The following is a 26,882-nucleotide window of genomic DNA, read 5'->3' as shown; positions in this document are numbered from 1 at the left end:
CGCACGAGGGCTGTGTGCAGAAATGTGGCGCATGCGCAGGAATCTCATTAGGCTCAGGTCGTCCATCTGCAGTACACAGATGGCTAAAGGATTGCGTATCTTCCGTATTCAGACACCAAACAGTCACAACCGTTCGTTCTCAGGCTTCAACGCTCTCCAGCGCCAATACTTACGAAACATCTAATATCTGTGGGCATTATAAATTCAGAGGCACCTCAAGCTAGATGTTGGTGACCACAAGCACACTGTGCAGGCAGAAGTCAAGCGTAAAGCAGTTGTAACCCTCTACTTTTCTACATTTATCGGTTAATGCCCCAAACACGTAGATTTGTCACTTTTCTCCAAGAGTGAGAAGCAAAATTACATCAGGCTCAGACAAAAATCCCACCTACTTTCCGCCCAACTGTCGAAACATGACAGCGCAAAGTATTTTTGCTGCAGATGCCTCAACTCTTTAACCGAGAGCAAGTGTCTAGAAAGGCATCTGATTGATTGCTCTAGGCATAAACCAATACCTGCTCAAATGTCTACCGAGGATAAAAAAAAAAAAAATTAGACCTAAGAACGCCCATCAACTGGAGTGCTGTCCCTTCATAATATAGGACTGAGTTTGTTACCAACTCACAGGAGAATGATGCCTTGTATGAGCATGCAGCGCCGGCCGCGGTGGTCTCGCGGTTCTACGCGCGCAGTCCGGAACCGCGCGACTGCTACGGTCGCAGGTTCGAATCCTGCCTCGGGCATGGATGTGTGTGATGTCCTTAGGTTAGTTAGGTTTAAGTAGTTCTAAGTTCTAGGGGACTGATGACCACAGCTGTTAAGTCCCATAGTGCTCAGAGCCATTTGAACCATCTTTTTGAGCATGCAGCATGTTATATTTGTGGACTGCCATTGGACAGAAAAGCAGAAACTCCACATATAGACTACTGTCATCTAACAGGAAAGTTCTGCGGTGGAGCCCACAATGTCTGCAGCTTGAAATTCCAACTGCCACGATACGTACCTATTTTCTTCCACAATTTGACAGAGTTCGATGCTCACTTTCTTTTTAGGCACTTGCGTGATTTCAGTTTGAAGGACGATAAGGTCAGAGTCATTCCTGACACTGATGAAAAGTATACTGCATTTTCCAAGAGGATCACGCCAATACTAATGCTCTCCTTCCCGTCTTTGCTATGTTTCATGCATGTGCCTCTTCAGAAACTTGCTGAGATGATACATCAGGATTATATGCGTATCACCTGCACTGCATGTTCCGATGATGCAAAGTTTCAGCTTGTGATGAAGAATGGGGTCTTTCCTTACAAATACCGGGATTCGGAGGATACTCCACAAAACTACATTGCCCAACATAATTGCATTCTCTAGAAAACTGACGGGCACTGCCGTAACTGACGCGAGTATGAGTACACGGTGATTATTTGGCAGGAGTTCAATGTCCCTGATTTAGGGAAAAATGCAAAATTGTACATGAATATTAACGTACGCCTATTCGTAAATGTCTTTGAGGAGTTCTGTACTGAATGCCTTGGCACGTACTTTCTGGATCCTGCTTTCTATTACACTGCTCCAGGGCCTTCATGGGACACGATGTCAAGGAAGACGTAAGTCGACATCGAACTACTGCCTGATGTCGACTGGACTCGCATTCGGGAGGACGACGGTTCAATCCCGCGTCCGGCCATCCTGATTTAGGTTTTCCGTGATTTCCCTAAATCGCTCCAGGCAAATGCCGGGATGGTTCCTTTGAAAGGGCACGGCCGACTTCCTACCCCGTCCTTCCCTAATCCGATGAGACCGATGACCTCGCTGTCTGGTCTCCTTCCCCGAAACAACCAACCAACCAACCAACCTGATGTCGATATATTGCTCTTCTTCGAACGCAGAACTCGCATGGGACTTTGCTAGTGTGTACACAGATATGCCAAGGCAAATGACCTACGAATGAGATGCAAGGAGCGCAGAGCATCTCACAGCTTGAGTTACATCCTTTAATTTGATGCAAAGAACCTCTACGGGCAAGCCATGCAGAAATCTCTCCCAATTGGAGAGTTCCGAAAGATGTCCAGATGGGAAATGGATGCTGAGGATTCTGGTGGTGGACATGTCCTGGAGGCCAACATGGAATATCCCATCCATTTGCATGATGCACACAATGACTTGCCGCCTAGTCCCACGCAAAGGTTACGTCTCAAACTGGTGACAAAGCTGGGAAACAAGGAGAGATATATTCTACACTACAGAAACCTCCAGTACTGTCTCGGGTGTGTGACGAAACTTTCAAGAATCACCCGCGGCATCTGCTTCAACCAGTCATGCTGGTTGAAGGCGTACATTGATTGAAACACCGAAATGATGGCATCCATGACGTATGTTTTCGATTTTTTTTAATTAATGAAAAATTCACGGGAAAACAATGCAAAATGCTAGGGAATGCCATAAAATTCATGTAGTTTACTGTTGGGATGGACGTTATGGTGCAAGAGATTTCATCACCGGGCCAAATTTCAAGCGGGTTACCATCATCAGTCAAGGACTAGTCGCTGTGGAGATGGCTAAGATTCAGCGCAGTTCATGAAACGTATCTACAGGGTATCAATAATTAAAGTTCCAGTTTCAAAACGCTGTAGAAAGAGAACCAATGCTCAGAACGCCGTCAAATTGGAATAGCTTATTACTGATGCAGGGGGAACCATCACGGAACAAAAAATTGACGAAATTTTTACTAATAGAGGACGTTATAATCGTCTTTACGCAAATGGTGTCGGCTAGAAATGACAGATGAATCAGAATACGATGGCTGTCGTTTGAGTTGCACATTGCACCATCCGTACTGTTCAGTGTGCATGGTTGCACAAGTTCAGCAGTCAACAATTGTGACACTGTTCGTTAGATAAGCCCACCCACCACGGCAAGGTCGTACCACATCGGATGGAAAAAATCGGTGACCAGAGGCCAAAAACCGCTTAAAAAGCAGAATGACCTCAGCTTTTAATTGTCCTTGGGTCACAAATAGCATGAAAAGCAAAATGCTATCGGTTTTTTATTGTCCTGGTGCCAGAAACCGCATAAAAGCAAAATGGCACCGGTTTCTAATTGCCGTGAAACTGGCGCAATGTATATTCAGTATGCTGTCCACCGTTTTCTGCTACTAGTTGAAGTCGAGAAAGAGCACCTTCCACAACAGATCGGAGTGCCTCGGAGGTCACTTTCAGAATGTGTTGTGCAATGCATGCCTACAGTTCAGCTACTTTCATAGTTGGAGCACTAAACACATCTTTCAGATAACCCAACAGCAGAAGTCACACGCATTAAGATCAGGTAATCTGGACGGCCAGACTGCAAGGAAATGACAGCTGATAATTCTAGTATTTCCGAAATGCCTCTGCCGCAGCCACTTCACTGGCTGTGCAATTTCCGGAGGAGCGCCACCTTGCATAAAAATGATCCTACCCACACAACCACGGGTTGGAATGACGTTGGTGGGGAAGAGACTCATAGCATTTACCATTGAAGGTACAGGTAACACGACGTGCATGACCGAGCGAGGTGGCGCAGTGGCTATCACACTGGATTCGCATTCGGGAAGACGACGGTTCAAACTCGCGTCCGGCCATCCTCAGTTAGGCTTTCCGTGATTTCTCTACATCGCTTCAGGCAAATGTCGGGATGGATCCTTTGAAAGGGCACAGCCGACTTCCTTCCCCATCCTTCCCTAATCCCATGGGACCGACGACCTCGCTGATTGGTCCCTTCCCCCAAATCAACCAACCAGCCAAACAATAACCCGCAGGACTCATCTGCTTGAGAAAATATGGCCCTACAATAACGATGCCATCAACCCGTACCACACCTTTGCAGAGTGATGATGATGATGATGATGATGATGATGATGATGATGATGATAAAGATGTTTGGTTTGTGGGGCGCTCAGCAGTACGGTGATCAGTGCCCGTATAAAGTCTTAAGTTTTACACAGTCCAATTTTGTTACACAATCCAATCTAGCCACTGTCACGGATGATGATGATGATGATGATATTGAAATGATGACAACATAAACACCCAGTCCCCAGGCAGAGACAATCCCCAAAACCGGGCGGGAATCGAACCCGGGACCCCATGATCCAGAGGCAGCAACGCTAGCTAGCCTCTAGACCGCGAGCTGCGGTCTTTACAGAGTGAAGTGGGACCCTTTGATGAGCGTGCGGATTTTCCGTTGCCCATATTCTGAAATTCTGCGTAATAACATGTCCTTGGAAATGGGCTTCGTCTGTCAACAGAATGTTCTATGGTCGTTAACTGTCGACTTCCGTGCGAGCAATAAATTCGAGAGTGAGCGTTTGTCTTGCGGCAGGACTGCAAGAAGCAACTCCTCAACACGGTTGATTTGGTATGGATAGCATTTTTTAAGAATTTTATGCACCGTGCTCGCAGACATGTCCGCGTTCAGGCAATTCCTCATGCTCTGCATGTTTGCACACCACCTCTCAACTCCACCTCCAATGCTGTGGTCACATCTTCGACAGGCGTCGGATCAACTCCTTTACTCCCTCTACCACAATGCACCTCAAAAGAATCTGCCTTTTCGAAATTTTTAATCATTTTCTCCAGACGATTAGCAGACATTGGACCAATGCCTTTTTTCATTCCGTTGAGTGTCCGAAACTTCTGCATACCTACTGGCACACAGCCACCTGTCTTTTAAAAGAGTTTTGTCTGCAGTGTGTGATCCTTCATCGAGACAGTCACGTCGGGCGTCTCGGACGCAGACTGAGGAACAAACGTGTACTGCGCATATGTTGGTGTGCATATTCTAATGCTTACAGCGCCATCTATTGGTCAAATTTTCGTTAATTTTTTTGTATGTTCCATGATGTTTCCACCTGCGTCAATCATATTATGTTCAAATTTGACGTCATTCTGAGCAGTGGTTCTCTTTCTACAGTGTTTTGAAACTGAAACTTTAATTATGGACACTTCGTATATTAGTATGTGTCTTCTGGGCCTCTCCAGACTGCACATGTACTGCTGCCACTAAGAGTTTATGAAGCCAAACTTCGCTGCTCCCAAACTACTTTATATGGATACATCTACTAGATGTGTCGTCGAAAATCCTTGTGTAATAATACCTAAAAACAAGATGGCTATTGGCCTGATGAAAGATGAGACGAATATGTCACAGATTGTGGAGGTTGTGGGGCTCAGGTCAAAAATGTGCACTTACCACAAAGATGCAGGTGTCACTCAAAGACAGGCTAACAAAGTACATCATGTGGCCTGAAAGACTTTCACGATAGAGGATTACAAGATGTGTTTGTTCGAGAGCGTTGGTACCGCTCTGCATATGGTGCACCAAGTAGTCTTTCCAGCGCAAGGCCATAAGGGCACGTACAGTGCTGCTGCTGAAAGTCAGGCTGCCATGTCATGACAACGAATGGTTCATTGTGTGTATGAGTATACATGAATGACTGCACACTAATTGTGTGCAAATTATGTGCACACTCGTGTATGTATGTGTAACAAGTGTATATCAGTGATTTTTCTTCACCTGCTGCTGCTAGTCTCCGTTTCTCATATATAGTATATATAAAGATGATTAAAATATAAAATACTCTATACAGAATGAAAAAAACAATGAGGCAAAGATTAAATGGGAAATGTTGTATATAAATCAGTAATAACCAATCTTGGCTTGAGCTGGCTGTACCCCTAGAGTGTGGGCAGGCATGGAGGGGGAGAGAATGGGTTGGGGGTTAGGTTGTTTTGGGGAAGGAGACCAGACAGCGAGGTCATCGGTCTTATCGGATTAAGGAAGGATAGGGAAGGAAGTCGGCCGTGCCCTTTCAGAGGAACCATCCCGGCATTTGCCTGGAGTGATTTAGAGAAATCACGGAAAACCTAAATCAGGATGACCGGATGCAAGATTGAACCATCGTCCTCCCGAATGCGAGTCCAGTGTCTAACCACTGCGCCACCTCGCTCGGTAGAGAATGGGGGATGACCTTGAATATACCTTGCCCAACTGCCTCAGCTGATAGATGATATCCCTTCTCAAGGTCAAGTGTAACCTGGCACTCGAAGGCCTTGTCAGGTGAGGGAGGGGAATGGGGCTGTAACATAATACTCCCTCTCAAAGTCAAGTATAACTTGATGCCAGAAATCTTTATCTTATCTCTCAAGGTCATTTGTACTTGTATGCGTAAGGTCATTAGTGTGTTGCATGCCCAATGTCAAATGTAACCTGACACTGTAAGTTCTTACCTTATCAGTTGATTATCTTATCAGTGACCTTGAGTTAAGATCGTTATCTGTACTGTATGACTACTATCTTATTAAGAGAAGTGTCCCTTTAAACCGTGTTATCATCCCTTTAAAACCCACTATCTTGAGATAAATACCCCTTTAAACCGAGAATTGTCATTGCACAACTACGAATGAGTATCTCTGTAATCGGTAAAAATAGGAGACACATTACATGCAATGTTTTATTCGAATTAGTGAATACTACCAACTCCTAAAATATTGGCAGGTTCTCCTGAAACACCCTGTACACATTGGAAGTCAGTGTTCAGAGTATGCCAGAGGGTACTTCATACCAATATTAGCGATGTGCTCACCTATTTCACTCACGTATTGAGCGAATGAAAAATGACTGTCTATATGCCTCTGCATGAACCCTAATCTCTACTGTCTTCTTCTCACGATCCCTTGTCGAGATATAGGATGGTGGTAGCAGAAATGTTGTACAGGTTTCCTGGAATAACAGTTCGTTAAATTCGCGCAATACAGTTTCGCGAGAACAACGTCGCCTTTCTCTCAAAGATTCCCTTGGCAACCGAGTCATCCATCGATGCTTGACAGATCAGCTCCAAAAATAAACAACTAACTTAAATTAGACTGTGGAGGCTTGTGGCTGCGGACGCCAGTGAAATTTCACGTGACGCCACGGCATCTTTGCAGACGAAGGAATATTTCATGGTGTGGCTTAAAAACAGTGGAGTATGGTGTATACAAAACTAGCGACTGTGGCGTAGCTCTGAAGCCAATAGCGGATGCAAACAGAGCTACTGTGAACAGTAGACCTACCTGGGAAAACTTCACTGACGCACTGCCGACACATCAACGGGGTGAGCCGTCTTTCCATACATTCACCGTAATTAACTGAGGCGCGCCAGCCACCTGAAACATAAGAAACATTATCCGTCGTAGTCATACAAAATAATCGCTGTTCAATATGTGGAAGACTTCCTGAGCTAAGGGTGAGCTTTGCAACAGCGCCTTATATAATACTAGGTGGCTAGTGCTGAGATTGCCAACCGTTCTGTTCATGTCCTTCCCTGAAATGCCAGTTACCTTTTACATATATACCTGGTGTCCTGTAACCCTAGATGAGAACGTCTCTTCAACTGGTTTACACTGGAGCATACGAGAATCAGTGGTCTGAGAAAACTCTCCGCGTAACCTGTTGACAAACACGAGTACACAGCGTTTGGGCGAGTTCGGTTCGCGTTCGCTCATGTTCCATCGATTGTCAGGGTTTTGCACGCTCTCCACTTCCGCATTCGTGTCAAAGTGGATGGCAGCGAGCAGTCGCATTTCGCAGTCAGTTGCTTTTGTGTGCGATGGAATGGTATGGTAAGAAGGTTATGTATTGACCGAAAAATAACAGAGACTAGGAATTCAAATAATGCTCCAGATTCTGCATCGTCACTTAGCAAAACAAAAATATGGATATATATTACAACATTTAGCATTGTAATTTGACCAGTCGGTAGCACTGCTCCACAGCCATTTCACTTTCCTGCTCAGCTTCCATGCAGACTGCGCTGCATTTTTATTTATTTTGTTCGTTCTAAAGTATTTGATGGACCTGACTACAGTTTTTACTGTTTCAGCTTGGTACTTTTTTGTTAAATCATCATACATATTCTTTTTGTGTTTACTGCATTTCATTTTATTATGCGCTATTAATGAGATGGCACAAAAACACACTCATTAAAAATAAATGCCGTGCATTATCACCAAGTTTGGTAATTTTGGTGAAAGCTGACTCTAAAGAAGAAGATATAATTATTACTTCCGAAATAACTCAAATGTACTACGTAATTAAACACAGTGACTTTTATAACTCACTTAACCGCAGTTCTAAATTGAACTGAACAGATTGGCAAGATTCTAAAGTAACTGCAAAACTATCTTATGGTAGAACGAAACTTGTAACATTGTGCTGGACAACTATGGTAAAAGAACATGGGGAGTAGTCTTGAATATGTTGGGAATGCAGGAGAATCCCAACAATTAGTAATAAAATGATATTTATTAAATATGAAGAAATACTCAGCTTAAATGATGCTGCTTCTTGTGAAATTTCCAGCACAATTAGATGTTGAAATTATTACAAGTCCTCTAAAATATGAAATTCCCCTTCACTGTGTCTCTGAGTGATGCCTACGTAGAGTCCAGAGCTGGCCTACTATGCCTACGGAGTCTAAGTCTCGGAGACGACGGACGAACACTGTAGCTTGTTAGACGTGGCGCTAACTGGAGGCTGTACACGACTCCGTGCACTGAAGAGAACTGTCCGCCGTAGCTCCGGTATTTAACGAGACACCCACCAATCGCTATCCACACACGTGATGCCCATGGGTTGGCAGCATAGACCGTAGATAATATAGACTGCGCATGTCGTCATTACACTTGAACCAAAATCTAAGTCACGTGGTTCGGGGCAGGAAGCTGGGTTACTGGTGTTACGCGCTGTTTGGACTGGAGTTGACATTAATAATTTTTCTCATTTATAGCTGAAATCAAGTACTGATTGACCTAATTTCTTCGAAACTGTTAATATTAATGGGATGGTTATCGATATTACATGGGTTCAGGTGAAACATACTAACTGTTCTGTCTACAAGCAATAAAATACAGTTCTTCAGTGAATACCTGTTTTTGTTCAGTGTGAGTCTTTTGTTGGCCGCTTCCACAGGAGTAAATGACAAAATATCATTATTGCAGGAAGCATTTGTTTTCTTACGATTCCTCGTAAGACGCGTGAAATAAGAAATGAAATCCGTTTGTACCTCTAATGTCCACTTTTTACGCAAAATAAGCGATTATATTTTATGAATTTTACCACATAAAGTGAATTCGATGTGTAAAGCAAGTAAAATATTGCGAGTTTACATAAAGGTAAACCCGGTCATCACAAGCTGGAAAGTTTTTTCTGTGTCGTAAGAAGTCATGGAGGACCAGTATAGCAATACAGCGGACTGAAGCGGCTTTCAAGAGATTTTTGGCACACGTTCAGACTGGTAGAGCTACCAGTACTAATTCTTCTGTCACTGTAATAAATAACTGCTATGATTATACATCATATGATCAAAAGTATCCGGACACCTGGCTGAAAATGACTTACAACTTTGTGGGGTCCTCCATCGGTAATGCTGGAATTCAGTATGGTGTTGGCCCACCTTTAGCCTTGATGACAGCTTCCACCCTCGCAGGCACACGTTCAATCAGGTGCTGCAAGGTTTCATGGGGAATGGCAGCCCATTCTTCACGGAGTGCTGCACTAAGGAGAGGTATGGATGTCGGTCGTTGAGGCCTGACACGAAGTCGGCGTTCCAAACATCCCAAAGTTGTTCTATAGGATTCACGTCAGGACTCTGTGCAGGCCAGTCCATTACAGGATGTTGTTGTCGTGTAACCACTCCGCCACAGGCCGTGCGTTATGAACAGGTGCTCGATCGTGATGAAAGATGCAATCGCCATCCCGGAATTGCTCTTCAACAGTGGGAAGCAAGAAGGTGCTTAAAACATCAATGTAGGCCTGTGCTGTGGTAGTGCCACGCAAAACAACAAGGGGTGTAAGCCCCCTCCACGACCAAACCATAACACCACCGCCTCCGAATTTTACTGTTGGCACTACACACACTGGCAGATGACGTTCACCGGGCATTTGCCATACCCACACCCGGCCATCGGATCGCCACATTGTGTACTGTGATTTGTCACACCACACAACGTTTTCCACTGTTCAATCGTCCAATGTTTACGCTCCTTACACCAAGCGAGGCGTCGTTTGGCATTTACCGGCGTGATGTGTGGCTTATGAACAGCCACTTGACCATGAAATCCAAGTTTTCTCACCTCCCGTCTAACTGTCATAGTACTTGCAGTGAATCCTTATGCAGTTTGGAATTCCTGTGTGATGGTCTGGATAGATGTCTGCCTATTACACATTACGACCCTCTTCAACTGTCGGTGGTCTCACTCAGTCAATAGACGAGGTCGGCCTGTACGCTTTTGTGCTGTACGTGTCCCTTCACGTTTCCACTTCACTATCCCATCGGAAACAGTGGACCTAGGGACGTTTAGGAAGGTGGAAATGTCGCGTACAGACGTGTAACACAAGTGACACCCAATCATCTGACCACGTTCGAAGTCCTTGAGTCGCGCGGAGCGCCCCATTCTACACTCTCACGATGTCTAATGACTACTGAGGTCGCTGATATGGAGTACCTGGCAGTAGCTGTTAGCACAATGCCCCTAATATGAAAAACGTATGTTTTTGGGGGTTTCTGGATACTTTTGATCACATTGTGTATTTTGGATTATTCAGATGTAACCACAAAAAATGTTATTTTATTTTGTTTCATAGGAGGCGGAGCAACAAGTTGCCAGCGACTGCAGTTCTACATCTACTTCTACATCCACATCTACGTCATACTCTGCAAGCCACCTAATGGTGTGTGGCGGAGGGTACTTTCGCTACCACTATCTGATCCCTTCAACCCTGTTCCACTCGCGAAAAGTGCGTAGGAAGAATGATTGTCGGTAAGCCTCTGTATTGGCTCTAATTTCTCGAATTTCCTCCTCGCGGTCAACACGCGAGATGTATGTGGGGGGAAGTAATATGTTGTCCTACTCCTCGTGAAAAGTGCTGTCCCGAAATTTCAATAGTAAATCTCTCCCTGATGCCCAATGCCTCTCTTGTAACGTCTGCCAGTGGAGTTTGTTTAGAATCTCTGTAACGCTCTCTCGCCAGCTAAACGATCCCGTGACGAAACGCGCCGCTCTTCGTTGGACCTCCTCTATCAGTCCTACCTGATAGGGATCCCAGATAGACGAAAAATACTCAAGAATCGGGCGAACAAGCGCCTAATAAGCCACTTCTTTCGTGGATGAGTTACAATTCCTTAAGAGTCTTCTGGTGAATCTGAATCTGGTGTCAGGTTTTCCCACTATCTGCGTTATGTGGTCATTCCACTTAAGGTCGCTCTGCATCATTACGCCTAGATACTTTGCGGTAGATACTGTTTCCAGCGGTTTGTCATCAACAATATGTTACATTTATTTACGTCATAATCAACTGCCAGAGCCTGCACCATTCATCAATTCTCTGCAGGTCGTTCTGTAAATTTTTACTATCTTCTGGCGTTGCTACTTTGGTATAGACAACTGCATCATCTGCGAATAGTCTTAAAGAGCATCCGACGCTTTCTTCTAGATCATTTATACACTCCTGGAAATTGAAATAAGAACACCGTGAATTCATTGTCCCAGGAAGGGGAAACTTTATTGACACATTCCTGGGGTCAGATACATCACATGATTACACTGACAGAACCACAGGCGCATAGACACAGGCAACAGAGCATGCACAATGTCGGCACTAGTACAGTGTATATCCACCTTTCGCAGCAATGCAGGCTGCTATTCTCCCATGGAGACGATCGTAGAGATGCTGGATGTAGTCCTGTGGAACGGCTTGCCATGCCATTTCCACCTGGCGCCTCAGTTGGACCAGCGTTCTTGCTGGACGTGCAGACCGCGTGAGACGACGCTTCATCCAGTCCCAAACATGCTCAATGGGGGACAGATCCGGAGATCTTGCTGGCCAGGGTAGTTGACTTACACCTTCTAGAGCACGTTGGGTGGCACGGGATACATGCGGACGTGCATTGTCCTGTTGGAACAGCAAGTTCCCTTGCCGGTCTAGGAATGGTAGAACGATGGGTTCGATGACGGTTTGGATGTACCGAGCACTATTCAGTGTCCCGTCGACGATCACCAGTGGTGTACGGCCAGTGTAGGAGATCGCTCCCCACACCATGATGCCGGGTGTTGGCCCTGTGTGCCTCGGTCGTATGCAGTCCTGATTGTGGCGCTCACCTGCACGGCGCCAAAAACGCATACGACCATCATTGGCACCAAGGCAGAAGCGACTCTCATCGCTGAAGACGACACGTCTCCATTCGTCCCTCCATTCACGCCTGTCGCGACACCACTGGAGGCGGGCTGCACGATGTTGGGGCGTGAGCGGAAGACGGCCTTACGGTGTGCGGGACCGTAGCCCAGCTTCATGGAGACGGTTACGAATGGTCCTCGCCGATACCCCAGGAGCAACAGTGTCCCTAATTTGCTGGGAAGTGGCGGTGCGGTCCCCTACGGCACTGCGTAGGATCCTACGGTCTTGGCGTGCATCCGTGCGTCGCTGCGGTCCGGTCCCAAGTCGACGGGCACGTGCACCTTCCGCCGACCACTGGCGACAACATCGATGTACTGTGGAGACCTCACGCCCCACGTGTTGCCTCCCGCATGCCCACTATACGCCCTCGCTCAAAGTCCGTCAACTGCACATACGGTTCACGTCCACGCTGTCGCGGCATGCTACCAGTGTTAAAGACTGCGATGGAGCTCCGTATGCCACGGCAAACTGGCTGACACTGACGGCGGCGGTGCACAAATGCTGCGCAGCTAGCGCCATTCGACGGCCAACACCGCGGTTCCTGGTGTGTCCGCTGTGCCGTGCGTGTGATCATTGCTTGTACAGCCCTCTCGCAGTGTCCGGAGCAAGTATGGTGGGTCTGACACACCGGTGTCAATGTGTTCTTTTTTCCATTTCCAGGAGTGTATATATTCAAAACAGCAACGGGCCTGCCACACTCCCCTGTGGTACTCTGGATATTACCTTTACATCTGTCGATTTAGTTCCTTTAAGAGCGACGTGTTGAGTTCTATCTGCAAGAAAGTCTTGAATCCAATCGCAGGTCTGCTCCGATACTCCGTAAGCTTGCATTTTTTTCATCAAACGGCAATGTGGGACGGTGTCAAATGCCTTACTGAAGTCAAGGGACACGGCATCAGTCTGAGCGCCGTTCTCCACTGCGCTGTCATCTCATGGAGGAACACAGCGAGCTGAGTTTCGCAGCGTCTCTGTTTGCGGTATCCATGTTGATTTTTGTAGAGGAGATATTCATTTTCCAAAAACGTCATAATTCTTGAGCATAAAACATGTTCCGTAATTTTACAACAGATTTACGTCAACTATATAGGTATATATTAGCGTGGATCTGTCTTACGGTCTTTCTTTAAAACGGGAATAACCTGCGCTTTTTTCCAGTCGTTAGGTGCCTTTCATCGCTCAAACGATCTACGATAAATTACTGCTACAAGGGGAGCACTTCTTTCGCACAATCTTTATAGAATCTTATAGGTATCTAGTCTGGTCCTTACGCCTTTTCACTAATAAGCGATTGTAGCTGCTTTTCAATTCCTTGATCGGTTATCTCAATATCTGCCACTCTGACGTTCGTACGACGATTGAAAGGAGAGATAATGTTACGATCTTCCGCGGTGAAATAACTTAAGAAGACTGAATTCAGTATTTCGGCCTTCTCTCTGTTATCTTCCGCTTCGGTGCCAGTGTGGATGCTGAGAGAATGGATAGATGATTTTGACTCACTTACTGATTTTACATACGACCAAAATCTCTTGGGTGATTTTACTCAGGTCGGTTGATCGGCTGACAACGTCTTACTTTCAGAACCACTGAACATTTCTGTCTTGCTCTCCTTACGCTCATTTTCGCTTCGTTCAGCTTTTGTTTGTCAGCTAGGTTTTTACTTCTCTTGAATCTGAGATAAAGTGCTCTTTGTTTACGTAGTGCTTTTCTAACACGGCTATTAAACCGTGGTGGATCTTTTCCATACCTTAAAACCTTACTCGGAACATACTTGTCTAGGACATATTGAACGATGCCTTTGATTTTTTTCCATTTGTTCTCCACATCTTCATCCTCATCACCAAATATTGGTCCGCCCCCGGTAGCTGAGTGGTCAGCGCGACAGAATGTCAATCTTAAGGGCACGGGTTCGATTCCCGGCTGGGTAGGAGATTTTCTCCGTTCAGGGATTGGGTGTTGTGTTGCCCTAACCATCATCATTTCATCCCCATCGACGCGCAAGTCGCCGAAGTGGCGTCAAATCGAAAGACTTGCACCCCGCGAACGGTCTACCTGACGGGAGGCACTAGTCACACGACATTTACATTTTGCCAAATATTTGATGCTGACTGCTGAGATATTCTGAAATTTGTATCCTGTCACCCTTGCTGACCAAATGCACACATAAAAAAAAAGTTTTGCATCACCTCGGTTCTGAGAGTTCCGGAACTTGTATAGAAAATTGAAATAGAGATCAACATAACGTCATTTTCGCCATTTTTATTGTCATGAAAATCACACATTGCATGTTGTACCACCATACAGCGAGACCTTCAGAAGCGATGGTCCAGATTGTTGTACGCACCGGTACCTCTAAAACCCAGTAGCACGTCCTATTGCATTGATGCATGCCTGTATTCGTCGTGGCATACTATCCACAAGTTCATCAAAGCACTGTTGGGCCAGGTTGCCCCACTCCTCAACGGGGATTCGGTGTAGATCCCTCAGAGTGGTTGGTCGGTCACGTCGTCCATAAACAGCCCTTTTCAATCCATCCCAGGCATGTTCGATAGGGTTCATGTCTGGAGAACATGCTGACCGCTCCAGTCGAGCGATGTCGCTGTCCTGAAGGAAGACTTGCACAAGATGTGCGCGATGGGGGCGCGAATTGTCGTCCATGAAGACGAATGCCTCGCCAATATGCTGCCGATATGGTTGCACTATCAGTCGGAGGATGGCATTCACGTATCGTACAGCCGTTACAGCGCCTTCCATGATCACCAGCGCGTACGTCGACCCCACTTAATGCCACCCCAAAACAGCAGAGGGAAACTCCACCTTGCTGCAGTCGCTGGACAGTGTGTCTAAGGCCTTCAGCCTTCAAACACGTCTTCGACGATTGTCTGGTTGAAGGTGTATGCGACACTCATCGACGAAGAGAACCTGATGTCAATCCAGAGCGGTCCATTCGTCATGTTGTTGGGCCCACCTGTACCGCGCTGCATGGTGTCGTGGTTGCATAGAAGAGCCAGGCCATGGACGTCGGGAGTGAAGTTGCGCATCGTGCAGCCTATATCGCACAGTTTGAGTCGTAAGACAACGTCCCGTGGCTGTACGAAAAGCATTATTCAACATGGTGACGTTGCTGTCAGGGTTCCTTAGAGCCACAATCCGTAGGTCGGTCACCCACTACAGTAGTAGCCCTTGGGCTGCCTGAGCGAGGCACCTCATCTACGGTTCCTCATGTCCGAACAACATCGCTTTGGTTCATTCCGAGATGCCTGGGCATGTTGAGAGCTTTTCCTGGCACAAAGTAATAATGCGGACGCAATCGAACCCCGGTACTTACCGTCTAGGCATGGGTGAACTACAGATAACACGAGCCGTGTACTTCCTTCCTGGTGGAGTGACTGGAACTAATCGGCTGTCGGACCCCGTCCGTCTAATAGGCGCTGCTCGTGCTTGGTTGTTTACATCTTTGGGCGGCTTTAGTGACATCTCTGAACAGTCAAAGAGACTGTGTCTATGATACAGCATCCACAGTCAACGTCCATCTTCAGGAGTTCTGGGAACCGGGGCGATGCAAGACTTTTTTTTGATGTGTGTGTATCTTCCTACCTTGCTTAACGTTCCTTGTAGGACCCGTCGTCATAGATGCTGTCATAGCCTAATGATCACTGATTCGGTAAGTGCAGGCCTGTTTGTTGCCAGGAGGTCTAAGACGTTACCCTCACGAGTTGGTTCTCTATCTGCTCAAGATAATTTTCGGACAAGACATCCAGAACAATGCCAGACGAATCCCTATCTGGCACCAGTTTTGATGGCATAACACTCCCAATCTATAACTGGCAATTTGATAATGCGTTAACGCCACCGGAGATTTTTCCCCATCAAGTCGTCAGCCATATGGACGGAAAATATGCTGAGAGTTCGAAGTTCTGTCTACGCGTATTTGTTGTAACAATGCAAAAGAATGAAAGACATAATTTGTATTGAAAAAGTTTTCAGCTGATCTTGTGATCTAGAAAGATCAAGACTTGTGTTGTGGACTTGTTACTGTGTTACACGACTCTGTACGTATTGCGCGGAAATGAAAACTTGGGTGAAATTGTTGAAGTTAATTGGAAGGTATTAGTCTGCTGAATTTTTGTGAAGATCTCGTAAATAGGCTTTTGCGGAGAACTGGTACTGAAAAAAGTATCTCCACTTTTACAAAAGTTCATAATTAAATAATGGCACCATCAGTCCTAGTTGTCGGGCGGTATGGCGGGCGATATTTAGGTTGGCATCCTGCCGCTGTCCGGGGCATCTCCAGACACGTCTTCAGCCTGGAACCTCGTTGGCTGGAGTATAATTGTTTCAATGATGAATCCCGCTTCGAATCTACTTTTTCCTTCTCATAATTAATAAATTTAATGACTTTAAAAGCAAGGCGTCGCTGCTGCCTCAGTCATTTCTGACGTTTGCACTGCAAGGTAACATCTGTTGCTGGGCCCACTGCTCGTTTTGCCGAGCAAAGATCATAAACTACATGAAGTGACGCATCCCATTTGTCAACAGTAGAGCTGGTCAGCGGATTCTGTTAACTTGAGACGAAGTTCGAGTTACCGACTATACCGTGTTTAATATTACTTCAGAACTGACAGCTGCGAAGGGAGTCGTGTGGTATACACACCATTGTCTTTCTCGCGTGGTTCATTATGTTTTATATATAGGTGTTTCAGAGTCTTTGCATCAGAAGTGTAGGGGTGCTGGATCGCGTCATGGGGAACATCATTTGTTAGACACAAAATACTTACTGACTCTTCCCGACGACATCCTTTTGTATTGGTCATGCCTCTGAGAGGCAATAGGGCATAGGCACTATGCTGTGTAAGTATTACTTTTGCGTTACGTATGATACAGTTATCTGCTTCATATTAATGGGGGTAGGCCCAGAAAAACTGTAGTACTGATTCGCTTCTAAATATCTTTCTACGCTTGGTGACACTCATTGTTAAGGTTTTGTTGTTGAAAATTATTCTGTCATTTTACAGGGGTAGGCAGTATGCAGCACACCTCGTTAGCAGAGCCTGGTAGTTGGTTGAAACCTCGTTGTCCCAGGGCCGGCGAATACTAAAGGATGCCTGGCATCGCTGGGAAGCATGTGAACATTTTGTCTCTAACAGAAGTTGTTCCGCATGACGTGTTCTGTCACACCTAGACCTTTGATATAAAGAGTTTCGAACACCCTTTATATCACATGACCCACTTTTTATTTGAAAATTACGAGGTTGTATTCAAAATGGCCACCATGTTGGTAACATAATCACATACGTTTCACCCCTTTACTATCTCATACCAAACGATTTTAAATTACTTGCATGCATTATAATGGCCACCATGTTGGTGACATAACCACATAGGTTTTACCCCTTTGTTATCTCATACTAAACTATTTTACCTGTTTTTTTTTAAGTCTATATCCAACCCTAAGGACCTCCCTACAGTTTTTCTCCCGTAGTACTCAGGTGGCCAGTTTGTTTACTGCCCAGAATCGTCAAATTGGTATGCGGAACACTGGTCGGTCATGAAGGTGTTTTGTAACCGTCCCTCCTACCTCCGGCGCACCTAGTGAGCAAGTCTGGGACACCATCGAGGTAAATGTGTTCGCCTTGAACGCAACCCTATAAATCTGTATAAGTTACAGGCTGCAGCTGAATGGTCATGGAGCAGGATGGATCACCAAAACTCTGGTTGTTTCGTGAGAGAGAGTGCTACACGCTACCAACTAGCTAATGGTTCACATGGTTCAAATGGCTCTGAGCACTATGGGACGTAACATCTATGGTTATCAGTGCCCTAGAACTTAGAACTACTTAAACCTAACCTAAGGACATCACACAACACCCAGTCATCACGAGGAAGAGAAAATCCCTGACCCCGCCGGGAATCGAACCCGGGAGTGGGAAGCGAGAACGCTACCGCACGACCACGAGGTGCGGACTACTAACTAGCTGTCTCAAATCCAACTGTGTATGATAGTATACTCGGTGGTGTAACCAAGCTAACTGCCAACCAGGGTAAAAATCGAATTTGCGAACCCCCTCCACTGCTGATATTTCACCATTTTTGTTTAGCCCCTATCGCTGCTTAGCCCGTTTCTTCTTTCATCGATATCAATCTGACTTTACAATAAAGTTGAAGGTAGACATTTTAAAACGTTCCTTCCGGTCCTTGCCTCGGAGGACTGTAGCGTCCGGCGAAGACACACTCGAGGTCGCTGCCGCAGCCAGTATCGACACAGTCGTCTCTATTCGCGGATCACGAGACAAATGACGCGACGTACTGCTGTGCAGACTTTCTCGGAACCGTTTATTGGCGGACCCGGACTACTTCCCTGAACTGCTACACACGTACTATCCATTTCAATAAGGGTCGCCAGCTATGCTTTGACACGCAAAACAGGGTTAAAATTTTCACTACTCCGACACCACAACGCCCTGTAGCAATCCAGCTGCTTTCAGAAGACTCAAAGATCTTACCACTGGATAGGAAAATGAGCACCGCAAATAGTGACTACGCCGTTTCGAACCGCTGTTTAGCATCTCCTCCATAAACAAAACAGGATAACATCTTAAAGTTAAAAACGGACACACGTAAAAACACCACAAGTTTCCATTGGACCAAATGGAATTTTCTGTTTTCTGTAAGACCTCCTCGAGTTCGTATTGTTGTTATCAAACGCTACCGCCAGCTAACTGATGTCTCCAAGTTATAAGAGGAGACCTCTGTCCACGTAGCGAGTGCTAAGTGCAACTCGAACCCCTTCTCACACATTCTGGCCCATTACCTCCAGTCTGCAGAATAGTCCTCGTCCCTCAAAAACTGGAAAACCGGTTACGGCGATCACAATAGGAACCAGAACTAGCCAATGGTGCGGACACGAAATATGCTATTATCGGAATAATTATTTTCTTTACTATAAAATTCAGAGCGTGGAAAATATAGTTGAACTGATATTCTTGCAACAGTAACGCGATTTCTTTTCATTGTTTCAATGCTGATCATGCAAAGCGGTAAAAAAGGACGTAAAATATATTCTTTAAACTCTCGTTGCGTTGGCTCACCTGTCATAACGAGAGTAGCTCCAACTAGTAGTAGAAAATAAGACACAAGCAGGGAGAGGTAGGTCATAGGGAACAGTACAGTAAGAATCTCGTCACGATTTCTTTTATACGTCACAGCCCACTTCCGATTTTAGTGCCTTCCAATTACATCAATTCTCCTGCTGCTTCTTCTTCTTCTTCTTTTTCTTCTTCTTCTACTACTACTACTACTACCACCACCACCACAACTTCTTCTTGTCCATTTCCGCTCTACTCCGCCATCACACTCCCCCTTTCCTTTTGCTCGTCTTCTTTTTGTCCGTCGCAAAACCGCGCTCCACAGAAACGGCGTCGGAGTCTGCTTTAGGCGCCCGGCTGCAACACGCTATTTACGTCAATATGTGTCCGTTGAGTGGTCAGCGCGACAGAATGTCAATCCTAAGGGCTCGGGTTCGATTCCCGGCTGGGTAGGAGATTTTCTCCCCTCAGGGACTGGGTGTTGTGTTGTCCTAATCATCATCATTTCATCCCCATCGACGCGCAAGTCGCCGAAGTGGCGTCAAATCGAAAGACTTGCACCCGGCGAACGGTCTACCCGACGGGAGGCCCTAGTCACACGGTATTTACATTTACATCAGTTTGCATACTATGACGCACTATTACTCAGCTCCTCATTCATCTAATTTTATCAACGTTTGCTCTTCGCATAACTGCTTGTGTTGGAAACAAACAAATCATATCTTCACATATATTGCCTATTTGCACTTACGAATGTATTAAGGTATAATTTCCGGGGTAAACACCACGCAGAAGGAAAGCGTTGAGTGCATGAAAGCGAGAAGAGAGAATACTCTTTGGCGTCCATCTACTGCAGTCTTCCAGACTCGTCTTCAAGGAGTGAGGCATTTTAACCGCTCCTTCCCAATACATACACTTGTCGACGAAATTCTTCATAAACAATATACCACAAGTTGAGGAGAACAGTGATGTCCCCAATTACAACACTAGAAGCTGTCAATGGATCAGATAGGAGTTCAACATGCAATAGTAATATTAAATTCCTGTCAAGTAGCACAGCAAATTTTATATCTAGCCTACAATTGTTTCTTCTACACAGCTTACTTTATTCCATACACGAATTTTGAATGAAACTAGTAGTATGTGTAGCTAAAACAAAAAGAAAGATATGTGTGTTACAAGCTACATGAATATTAGGACCCATCAAAAAGTTTCCGTTTGAAAGCGTTGCTGCAGCGTATATGCAATGTAGCGCGACTCCGATGCGGGTATATAAGCACTGGCAACTGGCAAGGGGTTAATGTGACATTCGTTTCTTTCCGACGTGCGTGGGGTAATAGCGGAAACGTGAACTATGGCGACGTTATTACTAAATGCATCCTGACAGGACCAAAGTTCTGTTACTTTTTTCTTGGCTACCGAAAGACAAACGCCATTTAACTCCGCCGGACAATGGAGAATGCGTATGGGCAGAATATCTGCTGAAAACCACCACTGTGAAATAGTGCTCCAAGTTCCACGCTGGACATGACCTGACATAAGACGCCGGTCGATCTGGAGGGCAGCCTCATCCAAGTGGGAGACACTCGTGCTTCCACCCTATAGTCCTGATCTTCCGACACGTGTTAATCACGCCTTCATTCCCTTAACAAATGCGCTGAATGATAGACGATTCCTGTCGGACGAAAATGTACAGCAGGTACTAACTTCTTCATGCAGCAGGACACGGTGTTTTATCAAACGGGTATGGTGAACCTGGTTCGTCGATGGGATTGTTCCCTCAATGCTCACGGCGATCTTGCCTGATTGGCATATCGATTCTAGACTGTATAATTTTCTAATGACAACTTTTTGATTGCCCCTTATAGTATTAAAGACTAATAGGCAGGCGGGACAAAAAATGAGTCACTCTCAGAAGGCACATACTAACACCGTATACCGTCACGTTTGGCCCTCACAAGGGCCTCAGTTAAACAAATAAGAGAGGTCACGAGTTTCTTCAGTTATCTCATATCCAGCTAAATTAAGGCTTCCCAACTGTATCAGTGTTGACTTCCAAATTGCACCGACTGTTCCATTTTCTGTGGAGTTAAGACAGATTGAGCCGGCCGCTGGTGGCCGAGCGGTTCTGGCGCTACAGTCTGGAACCGCGCGACCGCTACGGCCGCAGGTTCGAATCCTGCCTCGGGCATGGATGTGTGTGTTGTCCTTAGGTTAGTTAGGTTTAAGTAGTTCTAAGTTCTAGGGGACTTATGACCTCAGCAGTTGAGTCCCATAGTGCTCAGAGCCATTTTTTTTGACAGATTGATCTGGCGAGACAGTCGAGATGCAATTCGTAGCCTGTGTGTTCGTCAAACGAGAAAAGTATGCGTGCAGCTGTATGAGCACAGCTATTCCCATCTTGGACGAATGCAGTGTCCACAGCATACTCATCAACAAGACGCAGAATAACGCGCAACACTTGGCCTTCGAGAGTGTTGAAATAAAAACCTCGCTTCTTGCTCACGGTAACCTGAACGAATTAGCTGAAGCCATGGTACAAAAAATACCACCAAACATCACAGCCTTTCCTCTGATCCAAGCTACAGCCCGCACACACAGCGGGTTAAACGCCTCGTTGGACCCTCGTTACACGCGCCGCAAAAAAATGGTTCAAATGGCTCTGAGCACTATGGGACTTCATTGCTGAGATCATCAGTCCCCTAGAACTTAGAAATACTTAAACCTAACTAACGTAAGGACATGACACACATCCATGCCTGAAGCAGGATTCGAACCTGCGACGTAGCGGTCGCGCGGTTCCAGACTGTGGCGCCTACAACCGCTCGGCATACGCGCCGCTTTGCATAATTTTAAAACCGGCGAAACCTTCCAGTTTCTTTGTTCTTTGAGCCATCGAAACGTCGGGCCCTACATGCCGCTATGAGCAATAGGCTTTTGTAAGACGTTCGACTCCAAATGTCCATTGTATGCATATCCCTTCGCAATTTTCGCTTGAAAACTGGTTGAGATGGGTATGAGTTCACCGACAATAGTAATTCCTATTAGGCTAGAAATTTATTGTCACTGACAAGATGTAACACTCATCTCCAGCCCCTGTCGGTAAGGACATTCTTGCGATCACTGTTCTTACACTTTGTTATATGGCTGCGTGTAATACACAGTTTCTAGCAGACACGTAGGACAGTCCACGTCGACACCCCAACAGTGCAGGCAAATTCACTGACGGTATTGTGAGAGCTGCAGCGCTCCAAAGAGACCTGTCTCATCTTTTAAGTGGGTGACTAACATATTGTCCAGTGAACTTCCGTTCATTTTTATTAAATTTAAACCAGTCGTAAGGTGACCAAATCTTCGAAAACCTTCGATGTCACCTCACATTTTACTAACGGACAAATAATTAAATTTATCGACAGGGAAATGAATTCATAAGCCCAAACTGGATTCAGCTTGAGTTCTATGTAGCAGCTTCGTAAGAAAAAGCGCCAATAAGAAAAGGAAATCGTATGGAACAATGTTGTACACATCGGCAGGTCGTATGGAGCCATGTGGTGCCGATCTGTGAAAAGCATCGCATTTGACGCCAGGATGCAAAATCGCTGGAAAGAGGACGCTAAACCAGCGTTCGTAGCATCCGCACACATCCGAGAGACTTAGGTCGTCGTGGTGTTGGACATACGAGCGATGCCGGCAGAAGATATGGGAGTGCTGTAGATATATTGAGATGTGTAGACAGAATACTGAGGGAACCAGATAAGTGTGACTATTGTATAAGAAAGTTAAAGAATAAGTTTTATTTTAACAAAGCGGTAGACATACTATAATAAATTAAGTGCATCCGCAGTTGCGAATATGGACAACTATCAGCTATAGAGTGGAATGACGACAATGAAAATTTGTGCCTGACGGGGGCTCGAACCAGCATTTCCCACTTACGGTGAGCGGTCGCCTTACCATTTATATATATACAGGGCGGTCCATTGATAGTGACCGGGCCAAATATCTCACGAAATAAGCATCAAACGAAAAAACTACAAAGAACGAAACTCGTCTAGCCTGAAGGGGGAAACCAGATAGCGCTATGGTTGGCCTGCTAGATGGCGCTGCCATAGGTCAAACTGATATCAACTGCGTTTTTTCAAATAGGAATCCCCATTTTTCGTCACATATTCGTCTAGTACGTAAAGAAATATGAATGTTTTAGTTGGACTACTTTTTTAGCTTTGTGACAGATGGCGCTGTAATAGTCACAAACGTATAAGTACGTGGTATCATGTAAAATTCCGCCAGTGCGGACGGTATTTGCTTCGTGATACATTACCCCTGTTAAAATGGACCGTTTACCAATTGCGGAACAGGTCGATATTGTGTTGATGTATGGCTATTGTGATCAAAATGCCGAACGGGCGTGTGCTATGTATGCTACTCGGTATCCTGAACGACATCATCCAAGTGTCCGGACTGTTCGCCGGATAGTTACGTTATTTAAGGAAACAGGAAGTGTTCAGCCACATGTGAAACGTCAACCACGACCTGCAAAAAATGATGATGCCCTAGTAGGTGTTTTCGCTGCTGTCGCGGCTAATCCGCACATCAGTAGCAGACAAATTGCGCGAGAATCGGGAATCTCAAAAACGTGTGTGTTGAGAATGCTAAATCAACATCGATTGCACCCGTACCGTATTTCTATGCAAAAGGAATTGCATGGCGACGACTTTGAACTTCGTGTACAGTTCTGCCACTGTGCACAAGAGAAATTACGGGACGATGACAGATTTTTTGCACGCGTTCTATTTAGCGACGAAGCGTCATTCACCAACAGCCGTAACGTAAACCGGCATAATATGCACTATTGGGCAACGGAAAATCCACGATCATTGCGACAAGTGGAACATCAGCGACCTTGGTGGGTTAATGTATGGTGCGGCATTATGGGAGGAAGGAAAATTCGCCCACATTTTATCGATGGCAATTTAAATGGTGCAAAGTATGCTGATTTCCTACGTAATGTTTTACCGTTGTTACTACAAGATGTTTCACTGCATGACAGAATGGCAATGTACTTCCTACATGATGGATGTCCGGCATATAACTCGCGTGCGGTTGAAGCGGTATTGAATAGCATATTTCATGACAGGTGGATTGGTCGTCGAGGCACCACGCCATGGCCCGCACGTTCACCGGATCTGACGTCCCCGGATTTCTTTCTGTGGGGAATGTTGAAGGATATTTGCTATCGTGACCCACCGACAACGCCTGACAACATGCGTCAGCGCATTGTCATTGCATGTGCGAACATTACGGAAGGCGAATTACTCACTGTTTAGCCGGCCGAGGTGGCAGAGCGGTTCTAGGCGCTACAGTCTGGAACCGCGCGACCGCTACGGCCGCAGGTTCGAATACTGCCTCGGGCGTGGCTGTGTGTGATGTCCTTAGGTTAGTTAGGTTTAAGTAGTTCTAAGTTCTAGGGGGTTGATGACCTCAGATGTTGAGTCCCATAGCGCTCAGAGCCATTTGAACCATTTGAACTCGCAGTTGAAAGGAATGTCGTTACACGTATTGCTAAATGCATTGAGGTTGACGGACATCATTTTCATCATTTATTGCATTAATGTGCTATTTACAGGTAATCACGCTGTAATAGCATGCATTCTCAGAAGTTCACAAAAGGTACATGTATCACATTTGAACAACCGAAATAAAATGTTCAAACGTACCTACGTTCTGTATTTTAATTTAAAAAACCTACCTGTTACCAACTGTTCGTCTAAAATTGTGAGCCATATGTTTGTGACTGTTACAGCGCCATCTATCACAAAGCGAAAAAAGTGGTCCAACTAAAACATTCATATTTCTTTATGTACAACAGAAATATGTAATAAAAAATGGGGGTTTCTATTTTAAGAAACGCAGTCGATACCGGTTTGACCTATGGCAGCGCCATGTAGCGGGCCAACCATAGCGGCATCTGGTTTCCCCCTTCAAGCTAGACAAGTTTCGTTCTTTGTAGTTTTTTCGTTTGACGCTTATTACGTGAGATATTTGACCCGGTCACGATCAATGGACCACCCTGTATATTCCCGTACAGGTGAGTCATTTACTGAAAGTCGCTAGACCGGTGTCGGCGGATAAATTCAACATTGTAGTGCCTGTTATTCTGAATTACGGTGCAAGGTTCCTCAAAGCTACGTTAAATGTATTCGCAGTTACGAATATGGACAAACATCAGCTGTAGAATAGAATGACGACAATGAAAATTTGCGCAGGACAGGGACTCGCACCCGGATTTCCCGCCTATCACGAGCGGTTGCCTTACCATTTGGCTATCCATGCGCGACTCATGACCAGACCCGAAGTTCCATATGTCGTCAAACACGCGTGTACAGCCTGATCTCGTACATCCACTATGTATATTCCCGTACAGGGCAGACACTTTACTTGATAGTCACTGGTCCGGTGTCGGCGGATAAATACGATATTGCAATGCCTGTATTATTTCAAAATACGATGCAATTTTCGCATCTCCGAACGAACTTTAAATCGTAATTCAGAATATCACAGCCACTGCAATATCTTATACACTGAAAAAATGTTGTACAATCAATAGTATGATTGTATGATAACAGTCCGGCTTCTCCCGCCGGAGGTTCGAGTCCTCCCTCGGGCATGGGTGTGAGTGTTGTCCTTAACGTTAAGTTAAAGTAGTTTGTAAGTCTAGGGACCGATGACCTCGGCAGTTTTGTCCCTTAGGAATTCACACACATTTGAACATTTGATAACAGTCGGTGCCAAAACAATATTGAAAATAATTAGTGATAACTCAAAAGAAATAATTGTACGTGTGTTATTTACTTTAATCACTTACATACTAAACAGTGCCAAGAAAAGATCGACGCCCTCAAGTTGAGCTAACTATAATCTTAAAGGTAATAGAGAGCAAATTACTCGTATATGCATGTGTAGCAGAACACTGTTACAAAAGAAAGACTTGAGAATTTCAGTAATTAAAACTGAAGTTTGTAATTTTCAGATTCTCTCATTAACTGGAATTCCAGTATCAGGCACTTTATACTTGACTTCCCATGTCAGAATTTTAACAGACATAAACAGCATAAGCAGTTTATAACGAAATGCCACGTTATACAGCGTATTACTTTGTAACCTGCAGATGGCCAGCATCTAACCAATGTATTGTATGTTAACCGCGGACCTCCGTCCCCGCCGCAGCCGCAGTGGTCCGCAACCCCACGAAGACTACCGCAGTCCACTTCACCGCTTCGCCACCCCACACCGAACCCAGGGTTATTGTGTGGTTTGGCCAGCCGGTGGACCACCCCCCATCCCCCCTGGGAACGTTTCACACCAGACGAGTGTAACCCCTATGTTTGCGTGGTAGAGTAATGGTGGTGTACGCGTACGTGGAGAACATGTTTGCGCAGCAATCGCCGACACAGTGTAGCTGAGGCGGAATAAGGGGAACCAGCCCGCATTCGCCGAGGTAGATGGAAAACCGCCTAAAAACAATCCACAGACTGGCCAACCGGGCGGGCA

The 26,882-nt window shown here is 45.5% G+C and overlaps 1 protein-coding gene across 4 annotated transcripts in view; it reads right to left on the bottom strand.

The window, feature by feature from the left end:
* The window catches only part of LOC124556606, a 445,831-nt gene that overhangs the window by 79,823 nt on the left and 339,126 nt on the right, over positions 1–26,882 (bottom strand). For all 4 annotated transcript variants that reach the window (XR_006968629.1, XR_006968630.1, XR_006968631.1 and 1 more), the window contains one exon: positions 7,089–7,181. Coding sequence is in view for 1 of the 4 variants with exons in the window: in XM_047130573.1 (XP_046986529.1) it covers positions 7,160–7,181 (22 nt within the window). In the remaining 3 variants the exon portion in view is untranslated. The remainder of the gene's footprint in view (positions 1–7,088; positions 7,182–26,882) is intronic.

Source organism: Schistocerca americana, chromosome X (genome assembly GCF_021461395.2).
Source record: "Schistocerca americana isolate TAMUIC-IGC-003095 chromosome X, iqSchAmer2.1, whole genome shotgun sequence".
Lineage (NCBI taxonomy): Eukaryota > Metazoa > Arthropoda > Insecta > Orthoptera > Acrididae > Schistocerca > Schistocerca americana.
Note: the sequence above shows the minus strand (reverse complement) of the source record. Positions and strands in the feature narration are given on the sequence as shown.